Raw genomic sequence first — 23,550 nt, forward strand, 5'->3', positions numbered from 1 at the left:
TTCTCAACTTGCAACAGGTATTTACTTCCCTGGTTCTAGAGGGCTCATCATTGCAGTGGAATATGAACCTAGGTGCTCTGAATTAAAGTCTAATGCTCTGACCACTAGGCTGCCCCTCTACTCTGCAGGGATGTCTATGTGGCCATTTTTGTATAAATTCTGCCAGACCGACGTCCTTGTCCCTGGTTTTTTGGCATTCATAATTTGGACATTTTATTTTGGAAAATGGTTTGCATCTCTTATTTTGGCTTTTCAGTAAACAAGCATATTAAGGGCAAAAGCATAATTTTACCATTTAATTCAGGTTATTTGGGAAAAAATAACATGTTATTCCCTTAATGCCCATTAATAGTATCCTTCTTTATTGGTAATTCAGTCAGTCCTAAATCACAACCTGGTAAAAAAAATTTTATTATTTAAAAACAAGTCACCAAATAAAATTAAAATCTTTTTACGTTTCCAACTTGAGAAGAATGTCCATATCAGTAGTGTCAACCGAAATTTCACTAGTACTTAAAATCAGATAAAATGTAACCTAAAGAAAGAAAAAAAGGGAAAAAATACATAAAATACACCTTTGCATTTCATGACAACCATACATACAATTTCATTTAAAGGGTCAAAAGGGAACTGTAGCTTACATTGGAATTTCTCTTGAAGGGATTTCCAAGTTCACATTCTACTTGAGAACCATTCTGATTTGCAGCACACATTAGCTGCTTTTCCTGCATTGATGGAAATAGGAAAATAAATCAGAAGGAGGGGTGGGGGGTCATGGATTTGATATACTGCCTTTCAGTGATACAACCAAAACAGTTTACATTTACTATTATACAGGTACTTTCTCAGCAGGGCCTGTTGGGAGAGTGGCACCCTGAAGCATTTCTTCATGTCCAATATACAATGCTGCGTACATCTAGTAGCGCTAAAGAAATGATAAGTAGTAGTAGCTTTGCCCCCCCCCCCCAATAGTATCGCTTCCGGCACCCCCTCTCTTCTCACCACAGGTTTGGCATCTCTTCCCCCCCCCCCCCCCCCCCCACTTATCCAGTCTCTCCTTTTCTCATCTCCACAGGAGTATGGGGGATTGAGAAGTGAGGGAGCAATGCTGGACCTGCGGGAAGGATGGGGAAAAAAGAGAAGGGGAGAGACAAGACTGGGGTGGGGGGAGTAGAAAAGGTTTAATCTTTAGACCAGGTGAGGTCAGAGGCTGGGTATTTTGGCACCCTTAATTGCCAGAGCCCTGGGCCAGAGCCTCACCTTGTCCAATGGTTAAGCTGGCCCTGTTTCTCAGTCCCTAGTGGGTTCACAATCTAAGCTTTTGATCAAAACGAAATACAAATTTATAGAGGAGTGTTTGTCATGTCTGGAAATCGCAAATCTTTTTGGAAATTATTTGGTCCAATAGGTGTTAGAAGCTGTCAAAAATCTTGTTCTTGTTGGACAAAATTAGCTATTCTAACTAGCCTCACGGAGGGTCATTTTAATAGCCAGTTGTGTGGGTAACAGTGCATTACATATATAAATGGGCTGTTCTTAAAACTGTCTGCCCTATTTCAGGGTTAATGCATACATGTGGAGGTGGCTATTCTTAGTCCATTTTCAGCCACCTATTTTAAGTCACTCTTATGAAGACAAGTAGGTACCTACTGCTAGCATAATAGTAGAAATTGCATCTACCTAGCAGATGCAGATGTTTATACCCGACCTGGAGCAGGTGTAAATGTCTGCACCTATCATTTTTTAAGTATATGGGCAGATTAGCGTATTTCATAATTGGCAGAGTGCATATATGTGCACTCTGCCAATACTCTGTCTAATCTCCATCCCTGTACACATGCATTTTTACACCAGTCCTTAACATGTGTACGGAATGGCATACATGCAAAATCACTTCCATATCATCAAGCTGATCAATCCATAGACTGGTGGGTTGTGTCCATCTACCAGCAGGTGGAGATAGAGAGCAAACTTTTGCCTCCCTATATGTGGTCATGTGCTGCCGGAAACTCCCCAGTATGTTCTCTATCTCAGCAGGTGGTGGTCACACACAGCAGCAGCTCTGGCTAGGCCTCCAAGCCTAATTTTTAGGTTTTGTTGAGTGCCTGGGGTTGAGGGCTCTTTTGAGCAAGTGCAAACCTGGTGGTGCCAGGTCCCTCCTTTTCTCCCCCCTCCCGCTGGCTCCGTAAAAAAAAAAAAAAAAAAATTTTGAACGTCCTTAAAGGCGTTTATTTCGACGTTTATTTAAGCGTCTATTGCAGCTACTCACTGGGACACCAGGTCGTTACAACTCGGAGCGGACAGCAGGTAATTTTTACCTTTTTATAGCGGGCAGGGGGTTCCCCGATTCTTCTCCTCGTGGCATATGGCGTCGGAGGGCGAGGGCGCAAAGGGTCGCTCCCCGGGTCGCTTGAGCGCTTCTAGAGGGGATGCGGGGGTCTTAAAGCCTGATTCGCCCTTGTTGGGTGACAGTTTCGTGACCGATGAATGTCCCGGTCCTTCCTGCGGCGTGGCGGTTTTTCCCGCCATAAACGCCCATCCCCCGCTCCTCGCCTCCGCCATCTTGGCCGGCCACGCGGCTCGGACAGCTTCTTCTTGGGCCGCCCTTGAGGTTGGAGACATTAATGCTATGAACGCCCTTAATTTGGGCGACGGCACAGAAGCGGCTAAAGTTAAGAGCCGTTCTTCCCGCGCGGCTCCTTCGCGGAGTTTCGCGCCGGACGCCATTTTGGATGCGCAGCATGTCTCTCCCCCACTATTGCGAGCGCCGGTTGAGGGTGCGTCTAGGGCTGTTGCCCAGGCTGCGGAAGTGCACAGTCTGGGGGGTTTCTCCCCCGAGTTTGTTTTGCTGCTGCATCAGGCCTTCCTCATGCACAACGCTGCCCCTGCTCCCTCGTCTGGTAAAGAGGTTGAGGTTCCCAGAGGTAAACGTCCTCGGGTTGATTCCCAGGCCTTGGAGGAATTTGTCTCCTCCGATGTAGATGAGGGCAGCGTGTCTGAGGTCTCCCAACGGTCCTTTGCGGATTCCTTGGAGGAGACGGATCCCCGCTCGGATGGAGCGGATGACCCCTCTGCAGCGCGGCTTTTTAGCCCAGAGGATTTGCCCAACCTGTTGTTACAGGCCATGGACACTTTGAAGATTTCCTCTCCGGAGGACGTCTCTCCCTCAGCCCCTGTTGGCTCTGCCATTATGCTGGGGACGAAGCGCCCACCTAGAACCTTCCACGTGCATGATGCCATGCACACCTTAATTTCGGCTCAATGGGATGTCCCAGAAGCGAGCCTTAAAGGTGGCTAGGGCTATGTCCCGCCTTTATCCTTTGGCTGTGAGTGAACGTGAGGCCTATCTGTGGCCTACCGTGGATTCTTTAATCACTGCGGTGACTAAGAAAACGGCGTTGCCGGTGGAAGGTGGCACGGCCCTAAAGGACGCCCAAGACAGAAGATTGGAGGCGGCCTTAAGGTCGTCCTTTGAGGCGGCTGCTTTAAGTTTGCAGGCCTCAGTTTGCGGCTCCTATGTGGCCAGGGCGTGCCTGACTATGATGCAGCGGGCTTCCCCCTCGGATCATTCCTTGAGGGCTGATTGGCCGGCCCTGGAATCGGGCTTAGCCTATTTGGCAGACTTGCTGTATGATGTCTTGAGGGCCTCAGCGCGGCGGTGGCTTTGGCTGAAACATTGGTCTGCTGACCACGCCTCTAAATCCCGCCTGGCTAGGTTGCCTTTTAAAGGCAAGCTGCTCTTTGGGGTCGAGCTGGACAAAATCGTGACCGATCTCGGCACGTCTAAGGGCAAGAAATTACCGGAGGTCAGGGCTCGGGCTAGTACTCGTCCTGGTACCTCCAGAGGACGGTTGCAGGAAGCCCGTCGGTACCGCCCGGGCAAGTCGGGTTCCTCTGCCCCCTCTTCCTTCAAGAGGAATTTCTCCCCCAAGCAGCATTCCTTTCGCAGAGACCGCCGTCCCGGAGGTGCTCCCTCCGGTCCTCCCCCAGGGTCTCGTACCCAATGACGGGGTCTTGGTCCACGCCCCAGTGCAGATTGGAGGACGGCTGTCCTCGTTTCTGGGCGAGTGGACCACAATAACTTCAGACGCGTGGGTGCTGGAAGTCATCAGAGACGGCTACAAACTAGAGTTCTGCCGACCCTTAAAAGACGGGTTTGTACTCTCTCCCTGCAAGTCTCCGGTCAAAGCTGTGGCAGTGCAGCAGACCTTGGACAATCTGATCCGCCTGGGCGCGGTCGTTCCGGTGCCAGAAAGTCAGCTTGGCAAGGGACGTTACTCCATTTACTTTGTGGTACCAAAGAAAGGAGGTTCTGTCCGGCCTATCCTCGATCTCAAAGGGGTCAATCGGGCCTTGAAAGTGCGGCACTTTCGCATGGAGACTCTCCGCTCTGTTATAGCGGCAGTGAAGGCAGGAGAGTTCCTGGCATCCTTGGACATCAAGGAAGCGTACCTGCATATTCCCATCTGGCCTCCTCATCAACGCTTTCTGCGTTTTGCAGTCCTGGGACGACACTTCCAGTTCAGAGCCCTCCCTTTCGGGTTGGCTACTGCTCCGCGGACCTTTTCCAAAGTAATGGTGGTCATCGCGGCCTTCCTACGAAAGGAAGGGGTACAAGTCCAACCTTATCTGGACGACTGGTTGATCCGAGCCCCCTCTTATGCAGAGTGCGGCAAAGCTGTGGACCGGGTAGTTGCTCTTTTGAGCTCCATGGGATGGATCATCAACTGGGAGAAAAGCCAGCTGCGCCCGACTCAGTCCCTGGAGTACCTGGGAGTTCGATTCGACACCCAAGTGGGCAGAGTGTTCCTGCCAGACAATCGGATTGTCAAACTTCAGGCTCAGGTGGACCAGTTCCTAGTAGCCTCTCCCCTTCGGGCTTGGGACTATGTGCAGCTGTTGGGCTCTATGACGGCCACGATGGAAGTTGTGCCCTGGGCCAGGGCTCATATGAGACCACTTCAACACTCTTTGCTGCAGCGCTGGACTCCGATGTCGGAGGATAATGCTGTGCACCTTCCCTTGGACCCAGCAGTGCGCAAGGCGCTGAGCTGGTGGATGCAGACAGACAAGTTGTCTGCGGGAATGCCTCTGGTGACCCCAGAGTGGATTGTCGTCACGACGGACGCCTCGTTGTCGGGCTGGGGAGCCCACTGCTTGGGAAGGACAGCGCAGGGGCTCTGGTCTCCTGCAGAGGCAAAGTGGTCTATCAACCTCCTGGAACTCAGAGCCATTCGGTTGGCGCTTTTGGAGTTCATCCCAGTACTGGTGTTGAAGCCTGTACGGGTCCTGTCGGACAATGCCACGGCTGTGGCCTATGTCAACCGCCAGGGAGGTACCAAGAGCGCCCCTCTAGCCAAGGAGGCTATGAATCTTTGCCAGTGGGCGGAAGCGAACCTGGAGCAGCTTTCAGCGGCCCACATTGCCGGAGTCATGAATGTCAAGGCGGACTTTCTCAGTCGCCATACCTTGGAGCCCGGAGAGTGGCAGCTATCTGCTCAGGCGTTCTTGGACATCACGAAGCGCTGGGGCCAGCCGAGCCTAGATCTGATGGCGTCATCGGCCAATTGCCAAGTGCCGCGCTTTTTCAGCAGAGGACGGGACCCTCGATCCCTGGGAGTAGATGCTCTTCTCCAACAGTGGCCGACACAAGAGCTTCTCTATGTGTTCCCGCCCTGGCCCATGTTGGGCAGGGTGCTAGACCGGGTGGCAAAGCATCCCGGCAGGGTAATCCTGGTGGGTCCGGATTGGCCCAGGCGTCCCTGGTATGCGGACTTGATCAGGCTCTCAGTCGACGATCCTCTGCAGCTGCCAGTGGAGCAGGGCCTGTTACATCAGGGTCCCGTGGTGATGGAGGATCCCTCCCCCTTTGGTCTTACGGCCTGGCTATTGAGCGGCAGCGTCTGAGGAAGAAGGGCTTCTCAGACAAGGTCATCGCCACTATGCTGAGAGCGAGGAAGCGCTCTACTTCTACTGCTTACGCCAGGGTTTGGCGTATCTTTGCAGCGTGGTGTGAAGCAGGCTCACTTTCTCCCTTCACTGCTCCAATTTCTTCAGTGTTGGCGTTCCTGCAAGAAGGTCTGGAGAAAGGCCTGTCGCTCAGTTCCCTTAAAGTCCAGGTAGCGGCTCTGGCTTGCTTCAGGGGCCGCCTGAAGGGTGTTTCCCTGGCTTCGCAGCCAGATGTGGTGCGCTTTCTCAAGGGAGTTAATCACCTGCGCCCTCCTCTGCACTCAGTGGTGCCTGCGTGGAATCTCAACCTGGTACTAAGAGCATTGCAGAAGCCGCCTTTTGAACCCTTGTCGAGGGCATCTCTGAAAGACCTGACGTTGAAAGCAGTCTTTTTGGTGGCTATCACTTCAGCCAGAAGAGTTTCCGAGCTCCAGGCGCTCTCATGTCGAGAGCCTTTTCTGCAGTTCACTGAGGCAGGAGTGACTATTCGCACAGTGCCTTCCTTCCTGCCCAAGATTGTTTCTCGCTTCCATGTGAATCAGCAGCTCTGTCTCCCTTCCTTTCGTAGGGAGGACTACCCAGAGGAGTACTCTGCTCTTAAATATCTGGATGTGAGACGAGTCATCATCAGATACTTGGAAGTGACCAATGATTTCCGGAAATCGGATCATCTGTTTGTCCTGTTTGCAGGTCCTCGTAAGGGTCTGCAGGCTGCTAAGCCTACAGTGGCAAGATGGGTCAAGGAAGCCATTGCAGCGGCTTATGTGGCCGCGGGGAAGGTGCCGCCTATCCAGCTGAAGGCTCACTCCACGAGAGCTCAGGCGGCCTCGATGGCAGAGGCCGGATCCGTCTCCTTGGAAGAGATATGCAAGGCGGCAACTTGGGCTTCGGCTCATACATTCTCCAAGCATTACCGTTTGACTGTGGCTGCACGGGCGGAGGCCCGGTTTGGAGCTTCAGTGTTGAGGTCAGGGATTTCAATGTCCCGCCCTGGGTGAGTACTGCTTCGGTACATCCCACCAGTCTATGGATTGATCAGCTTGATGATATGGAAGGTAAAATTATGTATAATCATACCTGATAATTTTCTTTCCATTAATCATAGCTGATCAATCCATAGCCCCTCCCAGATATCTGTACTGTTTTATTCTGTTTGCATTTCAGGTTCAAGTTTAGTCTTCAGTTACTTCAGAAAGACTTCGTGTTCAAGTTTTTTCACTTGGATTCTTCAAGAGTTAAGACGAGTTTGTGTTACAGTGAGCTGCTGCATTCCTCTCCCCTCCGTTTTACGGGGCTGGATTGAGACTTAAAATTCTGCCGGCACTCCCTCCCACTTCGTGCGGCTGTAGGGCAGCTTTGTACCCCTCCCGCTTCGGCGGTGTTAGGGTCAGTCAGCTCCTCCCGCGGTTGCGGTTGCAGGATAAGCCAGATTCCCCCGCATCGGCGGGTGTGGTGTCCCTCCCCCGCTCCGCGGGGATGAGCTGGACGGATTCCCCTCCCCCACTTGTGTGGGGATGAGCTGGGTTAATTCCCCTCCCCCGTTTCGGCGGTGGTGAGCTGGGCAGAGTGTCCCTTCGTGGGTGTAATTCTCTAAGTGGTGAGTCCTGCGGATGGAGCTTTGATATCGACATACTGAGGAGTTTCCGGCAGCACATGACCACATATAGGGAGGCAAAAGTTTGCTCTCTATCTCCACCTGCTGGTAGATGGACACAACCCACCAGTCTATGGATTGATCAGCTATGATTAATGGAAAGAAAATTATCAGGTATGATTATACATAATTTTACCTTTTATACAATTGCCTCCATAATGCCTGTATTCATGTAAGCTTACTCCCATATTGAAGCCCTCGTGAGAGTGGGAGGGGCCTGCTTTTTAGCACAATTTACAATTTTCAAACATATGCCTATATTTTACCCGAAGAGATACCTGCACAGGGTACTGGGTGTAAATCCATGTAATTACTTTTCCTGGCTTAATTTTCAAAGTGAAAGGATACAAGTGTACTTTCATACTGAGTATCTGGCAAAGCCCATGGAATGAAATGTACACATGTATTTTTCACTTGTGTTTTCATCTGGAGAATTCTGGGTGAGGGAATTAATATCAGAGGAAAAAAACCCCAAATAAATAAATACCACTTACAGGATAACTTCTCAACTCTCTGTACGTGGAATATGACAATGTGTTTGGGAAAGATGCGATTAATTTAGCTTCATGTGCATCATCTCCATCTTTTTTGGGATTCAGTGGATCTGATGGATTATTTGTAATTGTAATTTCTAGGGCAATATCCTTCTGGTTTTTCAAGACGAGAACTGGAGTGCCTTTCTCTCTATAAAAAGAAATATTAAAAGCTTGGTTTATTAAAAAGGTCCAGAAAACCTTACAAGAAAAATAAAGCAGTAAACTAAGCAATACTTAATATAATGTAAACCTCACATAAAGCATTACTTACATTTGTAAATATGAAAATTGGTCCGAATGGCTCTCTCTTGTACAGAATTTGTATTCAAGTTTTAGGTTGCTGTTACAGATGTTATCATCTCCACATCCTTCCTTTAAAAACTGCATCTAGTTAGACAAAAACATTAGCAAAAATATTAGTCTACACTGAAAAAGAACATGTGCATACATGCATTCATTCATCCAATACCTTCTTGCCAAAAAGGCCAACCCTTTTACTGCACTATACACTCTATGGAGGAAAAATATTTTCACTTTGCTATTCAAAGCAAGCCTCTCCTGGCCTGGTTAAATCAGAGTGTTTTAATGTTTAGTGGAGGTTTTGAAATAATTTTAAATTAAGGTATTGTAATTATTTTAGATGTTGGTTGAGAATTTTGTAACAATTCAGTATTATTATAAACAGTGAATTTTCTAGGTAAATCCACCTCAAGCTAATTCATTTTTCGTTAAGCACCATGCAAATGTGTTATTAAATTAAACTACATTATATGGATAACAGCAATATTCAGTGCTGGTATCTATACTACTAACTAGACATGCTGGACTGCCTAAAGCAGTGTTCTTCAGTGCAAGGCCTGGGGGCCCATGGCAGCCCTTGGAGACCTCTGGAGTGGCCTTCATCTTCATTCAGACTCTTTTTTCTGCTACTCTCTGCTTCTTTAAGTTTGTGACAGAAAGAGGGAAGTACATGAGGGGAAGAGCTGCATGCTTGAAGGACAACGAACAAAAAAGCGAAGATGACTAAAAAAAAGGGAAAAAAGAAGAAAAAAATATTTACAAAAAATAAATGAAAAATACAAAATAAAAACACAAAAATATAAAAAAATATTCAAATATGTGTATAAAAATAGAGCGGCGACAATGGTTGTTGAAATTAAAAAATAGACTTTATTTATCAGTGGATAGCAGGGAGAAAGGGACTCGACACAGCTGTGTTTCAGCCATACAGGCCTGCGTCAGGAGTCTTCTCACTGTATGCTGATTTCTTATACTATCCAGATTGTGGAGAGAATATATGTATCTCTTTCTTATGTGATCGCGTTAAACAAAACTTGAAACAAAGTCAAGCGGAAAAGATCAGAGCAGCGTCTCATTTCTTCGTAAAGGTGGTTAATAAATCACAATCAATATGAACCAACTGATTTTAATGTGGCTCAATATGGAGATGCTGGACCAATGGACTCTCTGCTATTTCTATTTTTCAAACAAAAAGTGAAAAATTGTAGGTTTATGCACATTTCTCCTCGATAAAGAATTATTGGGGGTAATATTCAGCCGGCAGTGATCAGTGTTATTTTAAACACCGATTGCCATTGCTAAAATTATGCCCAGATATTCAATGCCAGTCCTTGTTCAGGTACTGGTAGTAAATATTTGGGCATGTATGGCTGGGATGAGGGTTTTAGATTTGTTGCAGGGAGGAGGGTTTTAGATTTGTTTGGAACTGGGCAATATTCTGGGGAAGGGGGAGCCTATTCCGAAAGGACTGGCTCCACCTTAACCAGGGTGGGACCAGGCTGCTGGCATTGGCATTTAAAAAGGAGACAGAGCAGCTTTTAAACTGCGCATGGTTCAGAATAAGTTATCTTTCAAAGATATCACCAAAACAGGGAAGATAGGGTACCCTGATAGTGAGGTTGCAAAAGAGACCGTAGTATATCAGATGTCCTTAAATAAAAATAAAAATCAGACAAAAGATTGCAAATTAATACTGTCAAGTACTAAGCATCATGTAAATAGGAACAACAAACATACTTTGAAATGTCTATATGCGAATTCCAGGAGCCTAAGAAATAAGATGGGAGAGTTAGAATATATTGCACTAAATAAGCATCTCTGAGACCTGGTGGAAGGAGGATAACCAGTGGGACACTGTCGTGCCAGGGTACAAATTATATCGTAGTGATAGGGTGGATCGAATTGGTGGAGGGGTAGCATTGTATATTAACGAGAGCCTTGAATCAAATAGATTGAAAATTCTGCAGGAAACAAAACACTTCTTGGAATCACTGTGGATTGAAATTCCATGTGCAAAGGGGAAAAGGATAGTGATAGGAGTGTACTACCGTCTGCCTGGCCAGGATGCACAGACGGATGCAGAAATGTTAAAGGAAATTAGGGACATGAACAAACTGGGCAACACAATAATAATGGGTGATTTCAATTACCCCGATATTGACTGGGTAAATGTAACATTGGGGCAAGCTAGGGTGGTAACATTCCTTGATGAAATCAAGGACAGCTTTATGGAGCAGCTGGTACAGGAGCCAACGAGAGAAGGAAGAATTCTAGAGTCCTTAGTGGAGCATATGATCTGGTGCAGGAGGTAAAGGTGATGGGGCCGCTTGATAACAGTGATCATAATATGATCGGATTTGATATTAGCTTTGAAGTAAGTATACATAGGAAATCAAACACGTTAGCGTTTACTTAAAAAAGGAGACTGTGATAAAATGAGAAGAACGGTGAAATAAAAAACTTAGAGGAGCAACTGCGAGGGTCAAAAATTTACATCAGGCGTGGATGCTGTTCAAAAACACCATCCTTGAAGCCCAGGCCAAATATATTCTGCGTATTAAAAAAGGAGGACAGAAGACCAAACGACAGCCATTGTGGTTAAAATGTGAGGTGAAGGAAGCTATTAGAGCTAAAAGAAAATCCTTCTCTTCGAGCAGGGACTGTCCTTCCATGTTAAATTGTACAGCGCTGCGTAACCCTAGTAGCGCTTTAGAAATGTTAAGTAGTAGTAGTAAAAGAAAATCCTTCAGAAAATGGAAGAAGGAACCAACTGAAAATAATAAGAAACAGCATAAGGAATGTCAAGTCAAATGCAAAGTGCTGATAAGGAAGGCTAAAAGGGACTTCGAAAAAAAAATTGCGTTGGAGGCCAAAACACATAGTAAAATTTTTTTTAGGTATATTTAAAAGCAGGAAGCCGGCAAAAAAATCGGTTGGACCACTAGATGACCGAGGAGTAAAAGGGACGATCAGGGAAGACAAAGTCATAGCGGAGAGATTAAATGAATTCTTTGCTTCGGTCTTCACCGAGGAAGATTTGGGTGGGATACCGGTGCAATAGTATTCGAAGCTGACGAGTCGGAGAAACTTAATGAATTCTCTGTAAACCTGGAGGATGTAATGGGGCAGTTCTACAGACTGAAGAGTAGCAAATCTCTTGGACCAGATGGTATTCATACCAGAGTACTGACAGAACTGAAAAATGAGCTTGCGGAGCTAGTTAGTAATATGTAATTTATCCTTAAAATCGAGTGTGGTACCAGAAGATTGGAGGGGCCAATGTAACGCCGATTTTTTAAAAAGGTTCCAGAGGAGATCCGGGAAATTATAGACCGGTGAGTCTGACGTCGGTGTAGGGCAGAATGGTAGAGACTATTATTAAGAACAAAATTACAGAGCATATTCAAAAGTATGGATTAATGAGACAAAGTCAACATGGATTTAGTGAAGGGAAATCTTGGCTCATCAATCTACTACATTTCTTTGAAGGGGTGAACAAACATGTGGATAAAGGGGAGCTGGTTGATATTGTGTATCTGGATTTTCAGAAGGCATTTGACAAAGTACCTCATGAAAGACTCCAGAGGAAATTGGAGAGTCATGGGATAGGAGGTAGTGTTCTATTGTGGATTAAAAACTGGTTAAAAGATAGAAAACAGAGAGTAGGGTTAAATGGTCAGTGTTCTCAATGGAGAACGGTAGTTAGTGGGGTTCCCCAGGGGTCTGTGCTAGGACCGCTGCTTTTTAACATATTTATAAATGACCTAGAGAGGGGAGTAACTAGTGAGGTAATTTAAATTTGCTGATGACACAAAGTTATTCAAAGTCATTGAATTGCAGGAGGATTGTGAAAAATTACAAGAGGACCTTACAATACAGGGAGACTGGGAGTCTAAATGACAGATGACGTTTAAAGTGAGCAAGTGCAAAATGATGCATGTGGGAAAGAGGAACCCGAATTATAGCTACGTCAAGCAAGGTTCCACATTAGGAGTCAGGGACCTAGAAAGGGATCTAGGTGTCAAGGTTGATGATACGTTGAAACCTTCTGCTCATTGTGCTGCTGTGGCTAAGAAAGCAAATAGAATGTTAGGTATTATTAGGAAAGGAATGGAAAACAAAAATGAGGATGTTATAATGCCTTTGTATCGCTCCTGTATTAATTTAGTCTTTTTACCACCACCCCAAATTATTATGTACCAGCCACCCACAATTTGGAGTGATAAAAGACAAAGACCAAGGCCATGTATGAGAAAAGCAATTTTAATTACTTACCAAATACAGATTCAATTGTTTCTCATGGGAGAACACCTCTGCTATACATAAGTACTATCTGAAACTGTCTCTCCCAAGTAATGTTCTAATACTTCTGCTTATATATCTTTTCTTTAAACAATGCTTAACATAGCTTCAGCAAGTTATCTTCCACAAAGATCATCTTGTTTTCTTTTCTTACCATCTGTTTCCCCTCTGTTGATAAACCACATTTTTTGTCTATTCCTAATTACTCCTTTCTCTTGCCTGCTTGCACACAAGAATGTCTTATTAGATCATGAGTTCTGGTTCACATGCTTATCAGTTTTTGCCCTTTGGCCCTGTTCCATGGAGCATAACCTGTGCTCATTATTTACACTCCATGGTGCGACCGCACCTCGAATATTGTGTTGAATTCTGGTTGCCGCATCTCAAAAAAGATATAGTGGAATTAGAAAAGGTGCAGAGAAGGGCAACGAAAATGATAAAGGGGATGGGACAACTTCCCTATGAGGAAAGGCTAAAGCAGCTAGGGCTCTTCAGCTTGGAGAAAAGGCTCCTGAGGGGAGGTATGATAGAGGTCTATAAAATAATGAGTGGAGTTGAACGGGTAGATGTGAAGCATCTGTTTACACTTTCCAAAAATACTAGAACTAGGGGGCATGCAATGAAGCCACAATGTAGTAAATTTAAAACGAATCGGAGAAAATGTTTCTTCACTCAACGTGTAATTGGGCTCTGGAATTTGTTGCCAGAGAATGTGGTAGGGGCGGTTAGCTTAGCGGAGTTTAAAAAAGATTTGGACGGCTTCCTAAAGGAAAAGTCCATAGACCATTATTAAATGGACTTGGGAAAATCCACTATTTCTGGGATAAGCAGAATAAAATGTTTTGTACTTTTTTGGGATCTTGCCAGGTATTTGTGACCTGGATTTGCCACTGTTGGAAACAGGTTGCTAGGCTTGATGGACCTTTGGTCTTTCCCAGTATGGCAATACATATGTACTTATGGCTGGCCAGCACTTCTGTAGGACTGCTATATATGCAGTCCTATTTGAAAAAGTTAAGTTAACTAGTTAAAAGCTGAATATCAGCATTTATCTGCTCAAGTGTAGACTCCACCCCTCGACCGCCTATACATTGGTCAGTTTCAGTTTTAGCAGTTAGGATATTTAGTGGCACTATATAGGTAAGTGCCGCAGAGTATGTCCTTGGGTGTGATTATCCAGAGAAGAGCCTCTCTTAACCAGTTAATTCACTTTGAATAGGCCCCACTAATTTCCATCTTTAGTCCTATGATTGTTTTGCTGTATTATCTTTTTTTAACGTGTAAAGCCATAACTTCAGCCCGTTTAGGCCTGAATGAAATCTGAGATAGGTCTCCTGAATCACCCAATTTCAATTTAACATACTGTTATCACATTCATCCATCTTTACTGAAACAGAAGAAAGCCTGGACAAGATCATATTGCTTTTATACATAGCACATTTATTCTTCGTTCCTTCTGGCATGCAAGATTATTCCTGAAAGAATTGAAGACTATGTTAATGGCAAAGGCGAAACCCAAGCCTGCTGCAAAAGTTCTACACTGAACTGCAGCAAGTTCACTGTAGAATTTGTTGCATATCCTAGTGGTGTTTTTACCATCGATTAGCGTACCTCCGAGCTCACTGTGCTGGGTTCATTGGAGTTTAGAATAGGAAGGAGTTCTCCCACTTGTCTCTTGTTCCGTCTGGCAGACTGTTTGATCTCCACTCCCACTGTTACAGGAATGGGGCGCAGTTTATCTCGGATGTTTTCCTTTAAAAAATAAAAAGAACACAGGGCTTTGAAAACCACCATCTTTTTCTCTTCAGAACAGCATTGTATTTCCTCCTCCCTTTAGATATGGAAAAGGTTATAGCACCTGTCATGCAGCATTATACCTAATTACGTTTTACAATTGGGAAAACAAAAGGGGCTGTTTTACTAAGCCATAGTAGAAAGTGGACATGTGAAATTATTATTATTTATTGCATTTGTATCCCACATTTTCCCACCTATTTGCAGGCTCAATGTGGCTTACATAGTTTTAACATTGTCATTACAGGATAACAGATACAGTTGGTGTTGCAAAAAGATTAAGGATGAGAAAAAAAGATCTAAGCCGATAGTTATAGAAAGATGACTTTCAGAACTGGGTTGGATTGACGATGTGGTATAGTTAAGCTATGGGTTTTCTTTATAGGCCTTGTTGAAGAGATACGTTTTCAGAGATATACGAAAGTTAGTTGTTTCGTTGATTGTTTTCAAGGCGGTTGGTAGTGCATTCCACAGCTGCGTGCTCATGTAAGAGAAGGTAGTTGCATGTATTAGCTTGCATTTTAGTCCTTTACAGCTGGGGAAGTGTAGGTTGAGAAATTTGCGTGATGATCTTTTGGCATTTCTGGGAGGCAGGTCTACGAGGTCTAGCATGTAGGTCGCTGGGCAATTTTTACCTCAGTGGATAAAAAGACCTTTTTTAAAATTGGGCAGTAAATGGCTGTGCGCTAATATTAAAAGTAGCAGACGGCAATTTACTGCCAGAGCCCTTAATGTCACCTATTTACTTGGTGGTAAGGGCTCTCACGCTACTCCTGTGGTAATCAGACAGCGTGTGTTAATGTGGCCACACTGACGATTACCACCAGGAACACCCTCCGCAGTAGAAAATAGAAAATTATTTTCTAGCGTAAAGATCGGACTGAGGTTTTTTTTGGGTCCGATATGTCCACTTAGCCTAGACGGTAAGTGCTGAATATTTGTTTTTAATGACATACATATCAACTCCACTCTGGACTGCCCACAAAATAGCTGGTTTTCAGTTTAGCAGTTAGTGCTGCAGTGGCGTACCAAGGGCGGGGTGGTGGGTGCAGTCCACTCAGGTGCAGGCAGCAAGGGGGTGTACTGAGTAGTTGCACAGTTGTCAGCTCTGCCAGTCCCCTGCTCCCTCTGACATCAACTTCCTGTTCCGGGGCAGAGCCAACTGTGCAACTGCTCAGTACACCCCTTGACTGGAGGGAGGGTGGGCAGGGGTGACGCGCCTGGAGGAGGGGGTGCTCCACCCCAGATGGCAACCAAGCTAGGTACATCACTGTAATGCTCCACACGAGTGATTTAACTGGCCAGGAGCCTCTCCTGCCTGCTTAAATCCCACTGGATATTTTTTGTTTCTGTGGCACAGGTACTACTGTTGTGTACTTTTTTCCCTGCTGAATCAAACACATATTTGTGTGCAGCAGAGGATCCAAGGCAGGCAAGGGAAAGGGTACAAGAGTGCCAGGGGATCTGTTTTCCAGTGAGCAGCCAACACATGCTGATTTATTTATTTTCAGCTGGGCTTTTTTTGGTGTTTTCAGAAACCCTACCTAGAATTTAATAAGGCACAGTTTGAGTGTTATGAGGTGTGACATAATATGGTTACAGTTTCTTTTCTAGAATGGCATTTGCCTCCGGAGACCCACGACTGTGCATGCAGCATCTGTTACCTGCAATTGAAGTCTGATGTTGGTGCACTGTTTTTGATTTTGTCGCTCCAGTCTTAAGGTCCCGTTGTATTGGTGCTCAGTTGGACGATCAGCAAATTGAACTCTTAAGGGCAGGCCTAACCTCCGCCTTTCTGAGTCTGCTACAAAGCTATAGCCAATATCTGGAAGAAGAAAAAAAAGGCATATATGAAAAAGATTCGATTCAGTTCAGCTAAACCAGGTATTTATAATCCGCTTAACCAAAACAGATACCAGGCGGATAACAATCAAAATTCATAAATGACAGTAACACAGTAAAAGCCTCATTTTATATAGGGGTCAAATGTGGGAACTGGAACATCCAGGTTGGGATGCTCGAATGTTCTGGTATTTAAAAGAGGCTCCGCTATATACGGACGCCAACGACATGCCAACATGTACAGCAGAAACATTTCAAAACACAAGGGGGCTCTTCTACTAAAAGCCATTAAACTCTTAACACATGGTTAACATGCGGAAACAGGCTTCCAAGATGTGCACGCAAATAAGTTAGATAATGAGCTCTGAACCATCAATAACTGGGTGATATCAACAAAATTACTGGTGTTAATTGGCACTCATTAAAATCTGTGTGCGCAACTGGATGTGTGCTTTTTTTTCTTTAAAGGCATGGCGCCTAACTTCCATGGCATGTATCTCACGCGGAATTATAGACTAATGCCTAATGGCCCTATCTTGAGTGGCAGCATTTACACCAGGCTTCAGCAGGCCTAAGTCTGGTGTCCAAAAGTTAGCCACGGGATCCATACTAAACACTATGCCCTTTATAGAATAGCACTCAGCGCTGAATTTTTTCGGTGCCTAAGTTTCGGTGCTGTTTCTTGAATTCCCTCCTAAGTGCTTCCACATTGACCAAGAATAGGTACCATGCATTAATCTGAATGTTCACACTCAACCTGCAATGCAAAATAGTGGGAATGCCCCTTCTTGATGCAGTGTTAGTTTTGAGCTTGCTGCACATTAAAATTCTGTGTTTTAGTACATTAAGCCCCAAAAAACTTAACGTACTTTAGTAGAAGGGCCCTAGATGTAAACAAAAAGCAGCATCGCTCAGCAGCCTCCATGTGTATAAGTGCTGGCACTTATACTTTTAGGGGAAATTCTATAAGATAAGCACTAAAATTTACACAGGTAAAGTTTAGACTACTAGCATGTACACTTATAAGTGCAGATACCCTCTAATTCTATAATCTTAGTGCCTAAACAAATGTGCCGTTTTCACGCTCAAATAATAGAATAATACCACTCGCATGCATGAATGTTATAGACGGGCTATAGTGATAGTTGGGCGCTAAGGGCCTTATTCTATAAAGGTTAAGCTCCTAACTGTCTTGTCTGTCTGTATTATTTAGATTGTAATCTCTTTTGGGCAGGGACTGTCTCTTTGTATCAGGTGTTCAGCGCTGCGTGCGTCTGGTAGCGCTATACAAATGCTAATAATAATAATAACTTTACGCTCCTAAATTACGAGCATAATCTATGCTCCTAATTTAGGGCCAATTACACTCATAGATTCAGCATATATTTAGCAGCATAAATTATGCTACTAAATTAGCAAAAATTTAGGAGCATAAATTATGCTCATAAATTTAGAAGTGTAAATTTTAGGAGCATAACCTTTGATAGAATAAGTCCTTAAGTGGTATTCTATGATCTTGGAGTGGAAGAGTGGCCTAATGGTTAGTGTAGAAGGTTGCAGACCTGGGGGAACTGGGTTCGATTCCCACTGCTGCCTGATTGGTAGCAGTGGGTTGAGATCCTGGGGAACCAGCGTCAATTGACTAAATATTAGCAACCAGATGGTAGTATAAACTAGAGTTCAAAGTGAGTAACCTAATACTATAGTGAACAAGACTCTAGTGAAACAATTTAGAGATGATTGTGCTTTAACGATATTAAGGAGAAAAGCCCTCAGAAACCATCGGCATGCCGATGGTTTCTGAGGGCTTTTCTCCTTAATATCGTTAAAGCACGAGCATCTCTAAATTGTTTCACTAGAGTCTTGTTCACTATAGAACCAGCATCAATTCCCTGTGCAGCTCCATGTGACTACTTAGACTGTGAGCCCACTAGGGACAGACCCACTACCTGTAAAATGAAACTGTAAACCGCTTAGGTCTAAGCGGTATATAAATACTTCAATGAATCTTAGCGTGCAAATGCAAGGGGGTGTTCACGTAGGCAGGGCATGGGTTTCTCCTACAATTACAGGCATGAAATTCTACATTTTGGTGCACACATTTACACCTGCCATAGACATGGCGTAAGTGGGCATACCTAAATGTTGGCGTACAGTGGATCATTCAGTATGCACTGTTCTTATGAAGATTTTGATGTTTGAGTTTCTGAGGAAGCAGTGTTATCCAAAATGGAGCTATCTAGAACCTGGAGTTCACACTACAGCATTATTATGCAGATACAGTGGTGGAAATAAGTATTTGATCCCTTGCTGATTTTGTAAGTTTGCCCACTGACAAAGACATGAGCAGCCCATAATTGAAGGGTAGGTTATTGGTAACAGTGAGAGATAGCACATCACAAATTAAATCCGGAAAATCACATTGTGGAAAGTATATGAATTTATTTGCATTCTGCAGAGGGAAATAAGTATTTAATCCCTCTGGCAAACAAGACCTAATACTTGGTGGCAAAACCCTTGTTGGCAAGCACAGCGGTCAGACGTCTTCTGTAGTTGATGAGGTTTGCACACATGTCAGGAGGAATTTTGGTCCACTCCTCTTTGCAGATCATCTCTAAATCATTAAGAGTTCTGGGCTGTCGCTTGGCAACTCGCAGCTTCAGCTCCCTCCATAAGTTTTCAATGGGATTAAGGTCTGGTGACCGGCTAGGCCACTCCATGACCCTAATGTGCTTCTTCCTGAGCCACTCCTTTGTTGCCTTGGCTGTATGTTTTGGGTCATTGTCGTGCTGGAAGACCCAGCCACGACCCATTTTTAAGGCCCTGGCGGAGGGAAGGAGGTTGTCACTCAGAATTGTACGGTACATGGCCCCATCCATTCTCCCATTGATGCGGTGAAGTAGTCCTGTGCCCTTAGCAGAGAAACACCCCCAAAACATAACATTTCCACCTCCATGCTTGACAGTGGGGACGGTGTTCTTTGGGTCATAGGCAGCATTTCTCTTCCTCCAAACACGGCGAGTTGAGTTCATGCCAAAGAGCTCAATTTTTGTCTCATCTGACCACAGCACCTTCTCCCAATCACTCTCGGCATCATCCAGGTGTTCACTGGCAAACTTCAGACGGGCCGTCACATGTGCCTTCCGGAGCAGGGGGACCTTGCGGGCACTGCAGGATTGCAATCCGTTATGTCGTAATGTGTTACCAATGGTTTTCGTGGTGACAGTGGTCCCAGCTGCCTTGAGATCATTGACAAGTTCCCCCCTTGTAGTTGTAGGCTGATTTCTAACCTTCCTCATGATCAAGGATACCCCACGAGGTGAGATTTTGCGTGGAGCCCCAGATCTTTGTCGATTGACAGTCATTTTGTACTTCTTCCATTTTCTTACTATGGCACCAACAGTTGTCTCCTTCTCGCCCAGCGTCTTACTGATGGTTTTGTAGCCCATTCCAGCCTTGTGCAGGTGTATGATCTTGTCCCTGACATCCTTAGACAGCTCCTTGCTCTTGGCCATTTTGTAGAGGTTAGAGTCTGACTGATTCACTGAGTCTGTGGACAGGTGTCTTTCATACAGGTGACCATTGCCGACAGCTGTCTGTCATGCAGGTAACGAGTTGATTTGGAGCATCTACCTGGTCTGTAGGGGCCAGATCTCTTACTGGTTGGTGGGGGATCAAATACTTATTTCCCTCTGCAGAATGCAAATAAATTCATATACTTTCCACAATGTGATTTTCCGGATTTAATTTGTGATGTGCTATCTCTCACTGTTACCAATAACCTACCCTTCAATTATGGGCTGCTCATGTCTTTGTCAGTGGGCAAACTTACAAAATCAGCAAGGGATCAAATACTTATTTCCACCACTGTAAGTGATGGCTGGTTTTGTATACAAGAGAAGTTGCTGTTTACACCTTACCTTGCTAGACATTTAGAGCTGGGACATGATATAAATACTTGGGGCCCCTTTTACCAAGCTTTGGCAAAAGGGGGCTGGTGCAGGCATCGTGCATGTTTTACATGCGTGCCGAGGCCTCCTTTTACCGCAGCTGGTAAAAGAGAAGTCTCGCTTTCCGACAGGAAATGGCCAGGCGGCAAGTAAAGCACTTGCCGCACGACCATTTCAGGGGGGAGCCCTTACTGAGGTGGCAATAAGGGTTTCTGCGTTAACCTGGCGGTAACTGGGCACTGTGCGGCACTGCCAGATTACCGCCAGATACACTCCGGTGCTAGAAAAGAAATTTTGTAGCGCCGGAAATGACGGCATGCTAGGGGTGGGAAGTACCTCCGGGTTGCTGTGGTAGCCTGGCAGTACTTCCTGTATAGCGAGCGGTAAACCCACGTTGGGCTTACCGCCGCTTGGTTAAAGGAGCCCTTGGTTTGTAGTTAGAGTGATTTCATTTATACATTTTCATATTATATTTATATGGACACAGTTCACAGTTGTGGTACACTCAAGGGTGTGTTTGGGCGTTTGAACGATAGCCCATTCAGGGCTTGTTCATTGAAACTTGTATAGCCCCAATTTACTGAGGGCCTTAGAACCACTGTTACTTAGAGTGACCACTTTCACAAAAATACTTTATGATCACTTCATTTTTACTCACACATTCTCTGCAAACCTAATTTTACATGCAGAAACCTTTGATGTATTAATTCTATATATATTAAACGTCTTCCCTTCATTCTCTTAAAACTGAAAAAGGTACTGGCAAAGCATTTGCAGGACTATTTTATATTGATGTTTTTAAATATTATATATATATATTCATTCACACACACATACATACAGGGGTGAGATTAAAAAAGGGTAACCCCCTAGAGTTTGCCATTTTCTCAGTAACTGCTATGAATTTCAACAAGAAATTTTACGTACTTATTTAGTCATCATACCTAAGTATTACTATTAAAAACAACATTTAATTATCTTAACTTATGTTGATGTTACTGAATTAGCATTACTACCTAGCAATGATTGCACGTTAAAATTGTTTGAGCTAAAATACAGTAAAGTAACTTTATTCAAACAATACAATTAACAAAGTGTCAGAATTTTGCAGTCACTGTGAATGCTCAAAGTGTCCACCTCCAGCTTTAACACAAGCCTTCAGTCACTTTGGGAAGTTCTTAACAGCCTTGTCAATCGGCCCCTGCAGAAGGCTGTCCCAGATCATCTGCAGTGCTTCTTTGAGTTTGGGCATTGTTTGTAGCTTTGGATGGAGCTTGTGATAGGCCTCAGCATTGCTCCCCAGACAAAAGTCTACATCACTGTGATGTCATTAACAGTAAGCTGGTACCCCCTGTTTTCCCCAAATAATGGTAGATTTACAGTGCATAAATGTAGATTTTAACAACATATAAAGCAGCAAAACTTCACATTGAAATTTCAAGCGGTTGCTGAGAAAACAGCAAAAATCTCTAGGGTGTTATATATCTTTATCTTTACACACACACATACATAAAACAGTAGACAATATACATCTACCAAAAAGAACCAACCAACCAAACAAACAAACACAAACCAGGCCAGAATAGATTGCATGATGCAGTAGAATATCATATACAGTACAGGAACCACAATCGCATATGACATGCAGTGCTTGGCTGATGCAGCTGCTTGGGTTGAGGTTGCTTGTATGTTTTGTTTGTCTTTGTTATGTTTTATGTATATTGTTTATTCTGCTGCTGCCTCAGTCACATATACTGCCTTTAGCCACACTGATGTTGACTGGGATAGTGATTTAATACATACATTTATTTAAAAATATTTTCCTGAAAGGTAAGACTCCAGTTTTAGAAGTGTACTTACTTATTCCTGGGTTGTAGCCTGGAGGTTTGGCTTCATATTCAAAACATGCTTGCACTTCCATGCTGTAATTAAAAACCAATGCTTGAGTGCCATCATACAGCTATTTTGGGAAGACATGTGATCCAAATTAAAATACATTAACAAACAGAGCTCGGTTTTGTTAAGGAGCTTGCACGGGCATTGAAGATACACTCATTTGTTCACAGAACAGGTTTAAAGTAGACTAAACAACATTTTACTGTCTGCACATAGATGTTCAAGATAAGAGGTGCTCAGATTTTGTGATACACATTTAAAATCACAAGTTAGCCCCTGTTCAGCATCAGAAATAAGTATCAGTGGCACAGTATTTACTTGGTTCAAATCCTATTTGTCAGATAGACAACAATTAGTTCTGTTCAGCAACAGCAAATCATTATCTTGGGCACAGGACTGTAGAGTGCTACAGGGATCCATACTGTCTCCCATTTTATTTAATATCTACCTCAAGTCTCTGAAATGGGCAAACAACAACAGACTTTGCCTGAACCCAAATAAAACAGAGATTCTTTGGGTACCAAACACAAGCAGACAAATACCCAACTTCAAAATATCTTTTGGGATGTGTGAAATTCCCCTAAAAATCACTGGTCAGGAATCTTGGGGTACTGCTAGACTCATCACTCACTCTGATCCCACAAATTCAAACAAATTGTTTCTATCACCTATGGAAGCTACAAAATCTCTCTCCATATATTGAAGAGTCTGACCACTGTGGTCCATGCCATGACATCATGACTAGACTAATGTAATGCTCTGTATGCTGGCCAAAGCAAAAAGAGTATGTATCAGCTCCAACTAATTCACAATGCTGCAGCACGACTAATAGAAGGCTGCAAGTGGCATGACCACATCACACCCTTCCTGCAAAAGCTACACTGGTTTCCAGTACCTTACAGGGCTAAATTTAAAACTCTATGTTTGATTTTAAAGGCCCTCAAACAAAATGGGCCAGAGTATTTAAAGAATAAGTTAACCCTTTACACACCTTTAAGATCTCTAAGGTCCTCTCAAGGATCATCACTATGTGTACCCTCATCAAAAGAAATTGTACGATGTGATACCCGCCAGCGAGCCTTCTCAGGACTAGTCCCCACATTCTGGAATTTACTCCCAGAGGGGCTACATATAACTCCAGATTACATCTACTTCAGGAAACAGGTGAAAGCCTGGCTCTTCTACCATGCTTTTAATATGTAGGGTGACTTGACTATACACCCATTCTGCACCTGAACTAGCTTGCTACACATACTGTAACTTAGATCGATTCTTTATCTCTTGCTTAACTATAAAAAGAACTTGTCTTGATTTTAGCTAACTGACA

General features: G+C 44.3%; 1 protein-coding gene across 2 annotated transcripts in view; it reads right to left on the minus strand.

The window, feature by feature from the left end:
* Window positions 1–23,550, minus strand: part of ITGA6 (integrin subunit alpha 6) — a 146,943-nt gene that overhangs the window by 19,735 nt on the left and 103,658 nt on the right. For both annotated transcript variants that reach the window (XM_030210583.1, XM_030210584.1), the window contains exons 11-17: window positions 22,188–22,249; window positions 16,200–16,360; window positions 14,353–14,493; window positions 8,411–8,526; window positions 8,098–8,287; window positions 642–725; window positions 456–535 (exon numbers count right to left, since the gene is read on the minus strand). In XM_030210583.1, coding sequence (XP_030066443.1) covers window positions 456–535; window positions 642–725; window positions 8,098–8,287; window positions 8,411–8,526; window positions 14,353–14,493; window positions 16,200–16,360; window positions 22,188–22,249 — 834 coding nt within the window. The remainder of the gene's footprint in view (window positions 1–455; window positions 536–641; window positions 726–8,097; window positions 8,288–8,410; window positions 8,527–14,352; window positions 14,494–16,199; window positions 16,361–22,187; window positions 22,250–23,550) is intronic.

This window comes from Microcaecilia unicolor, chromosome 7, assembly GCF_901765095.1.
Source record: "Microcaecilia unicolor chromosome 7, aMicUni1.1, whole genome shotgun sequence".
In the NCBI taxonomy this organism is placed as follows: Eukaryota; Metazoa; Chordata; class Amphibia; order Gymnophiona; family Siphonopidae; genus Microcaecilia; species Microcaecilia unicolor.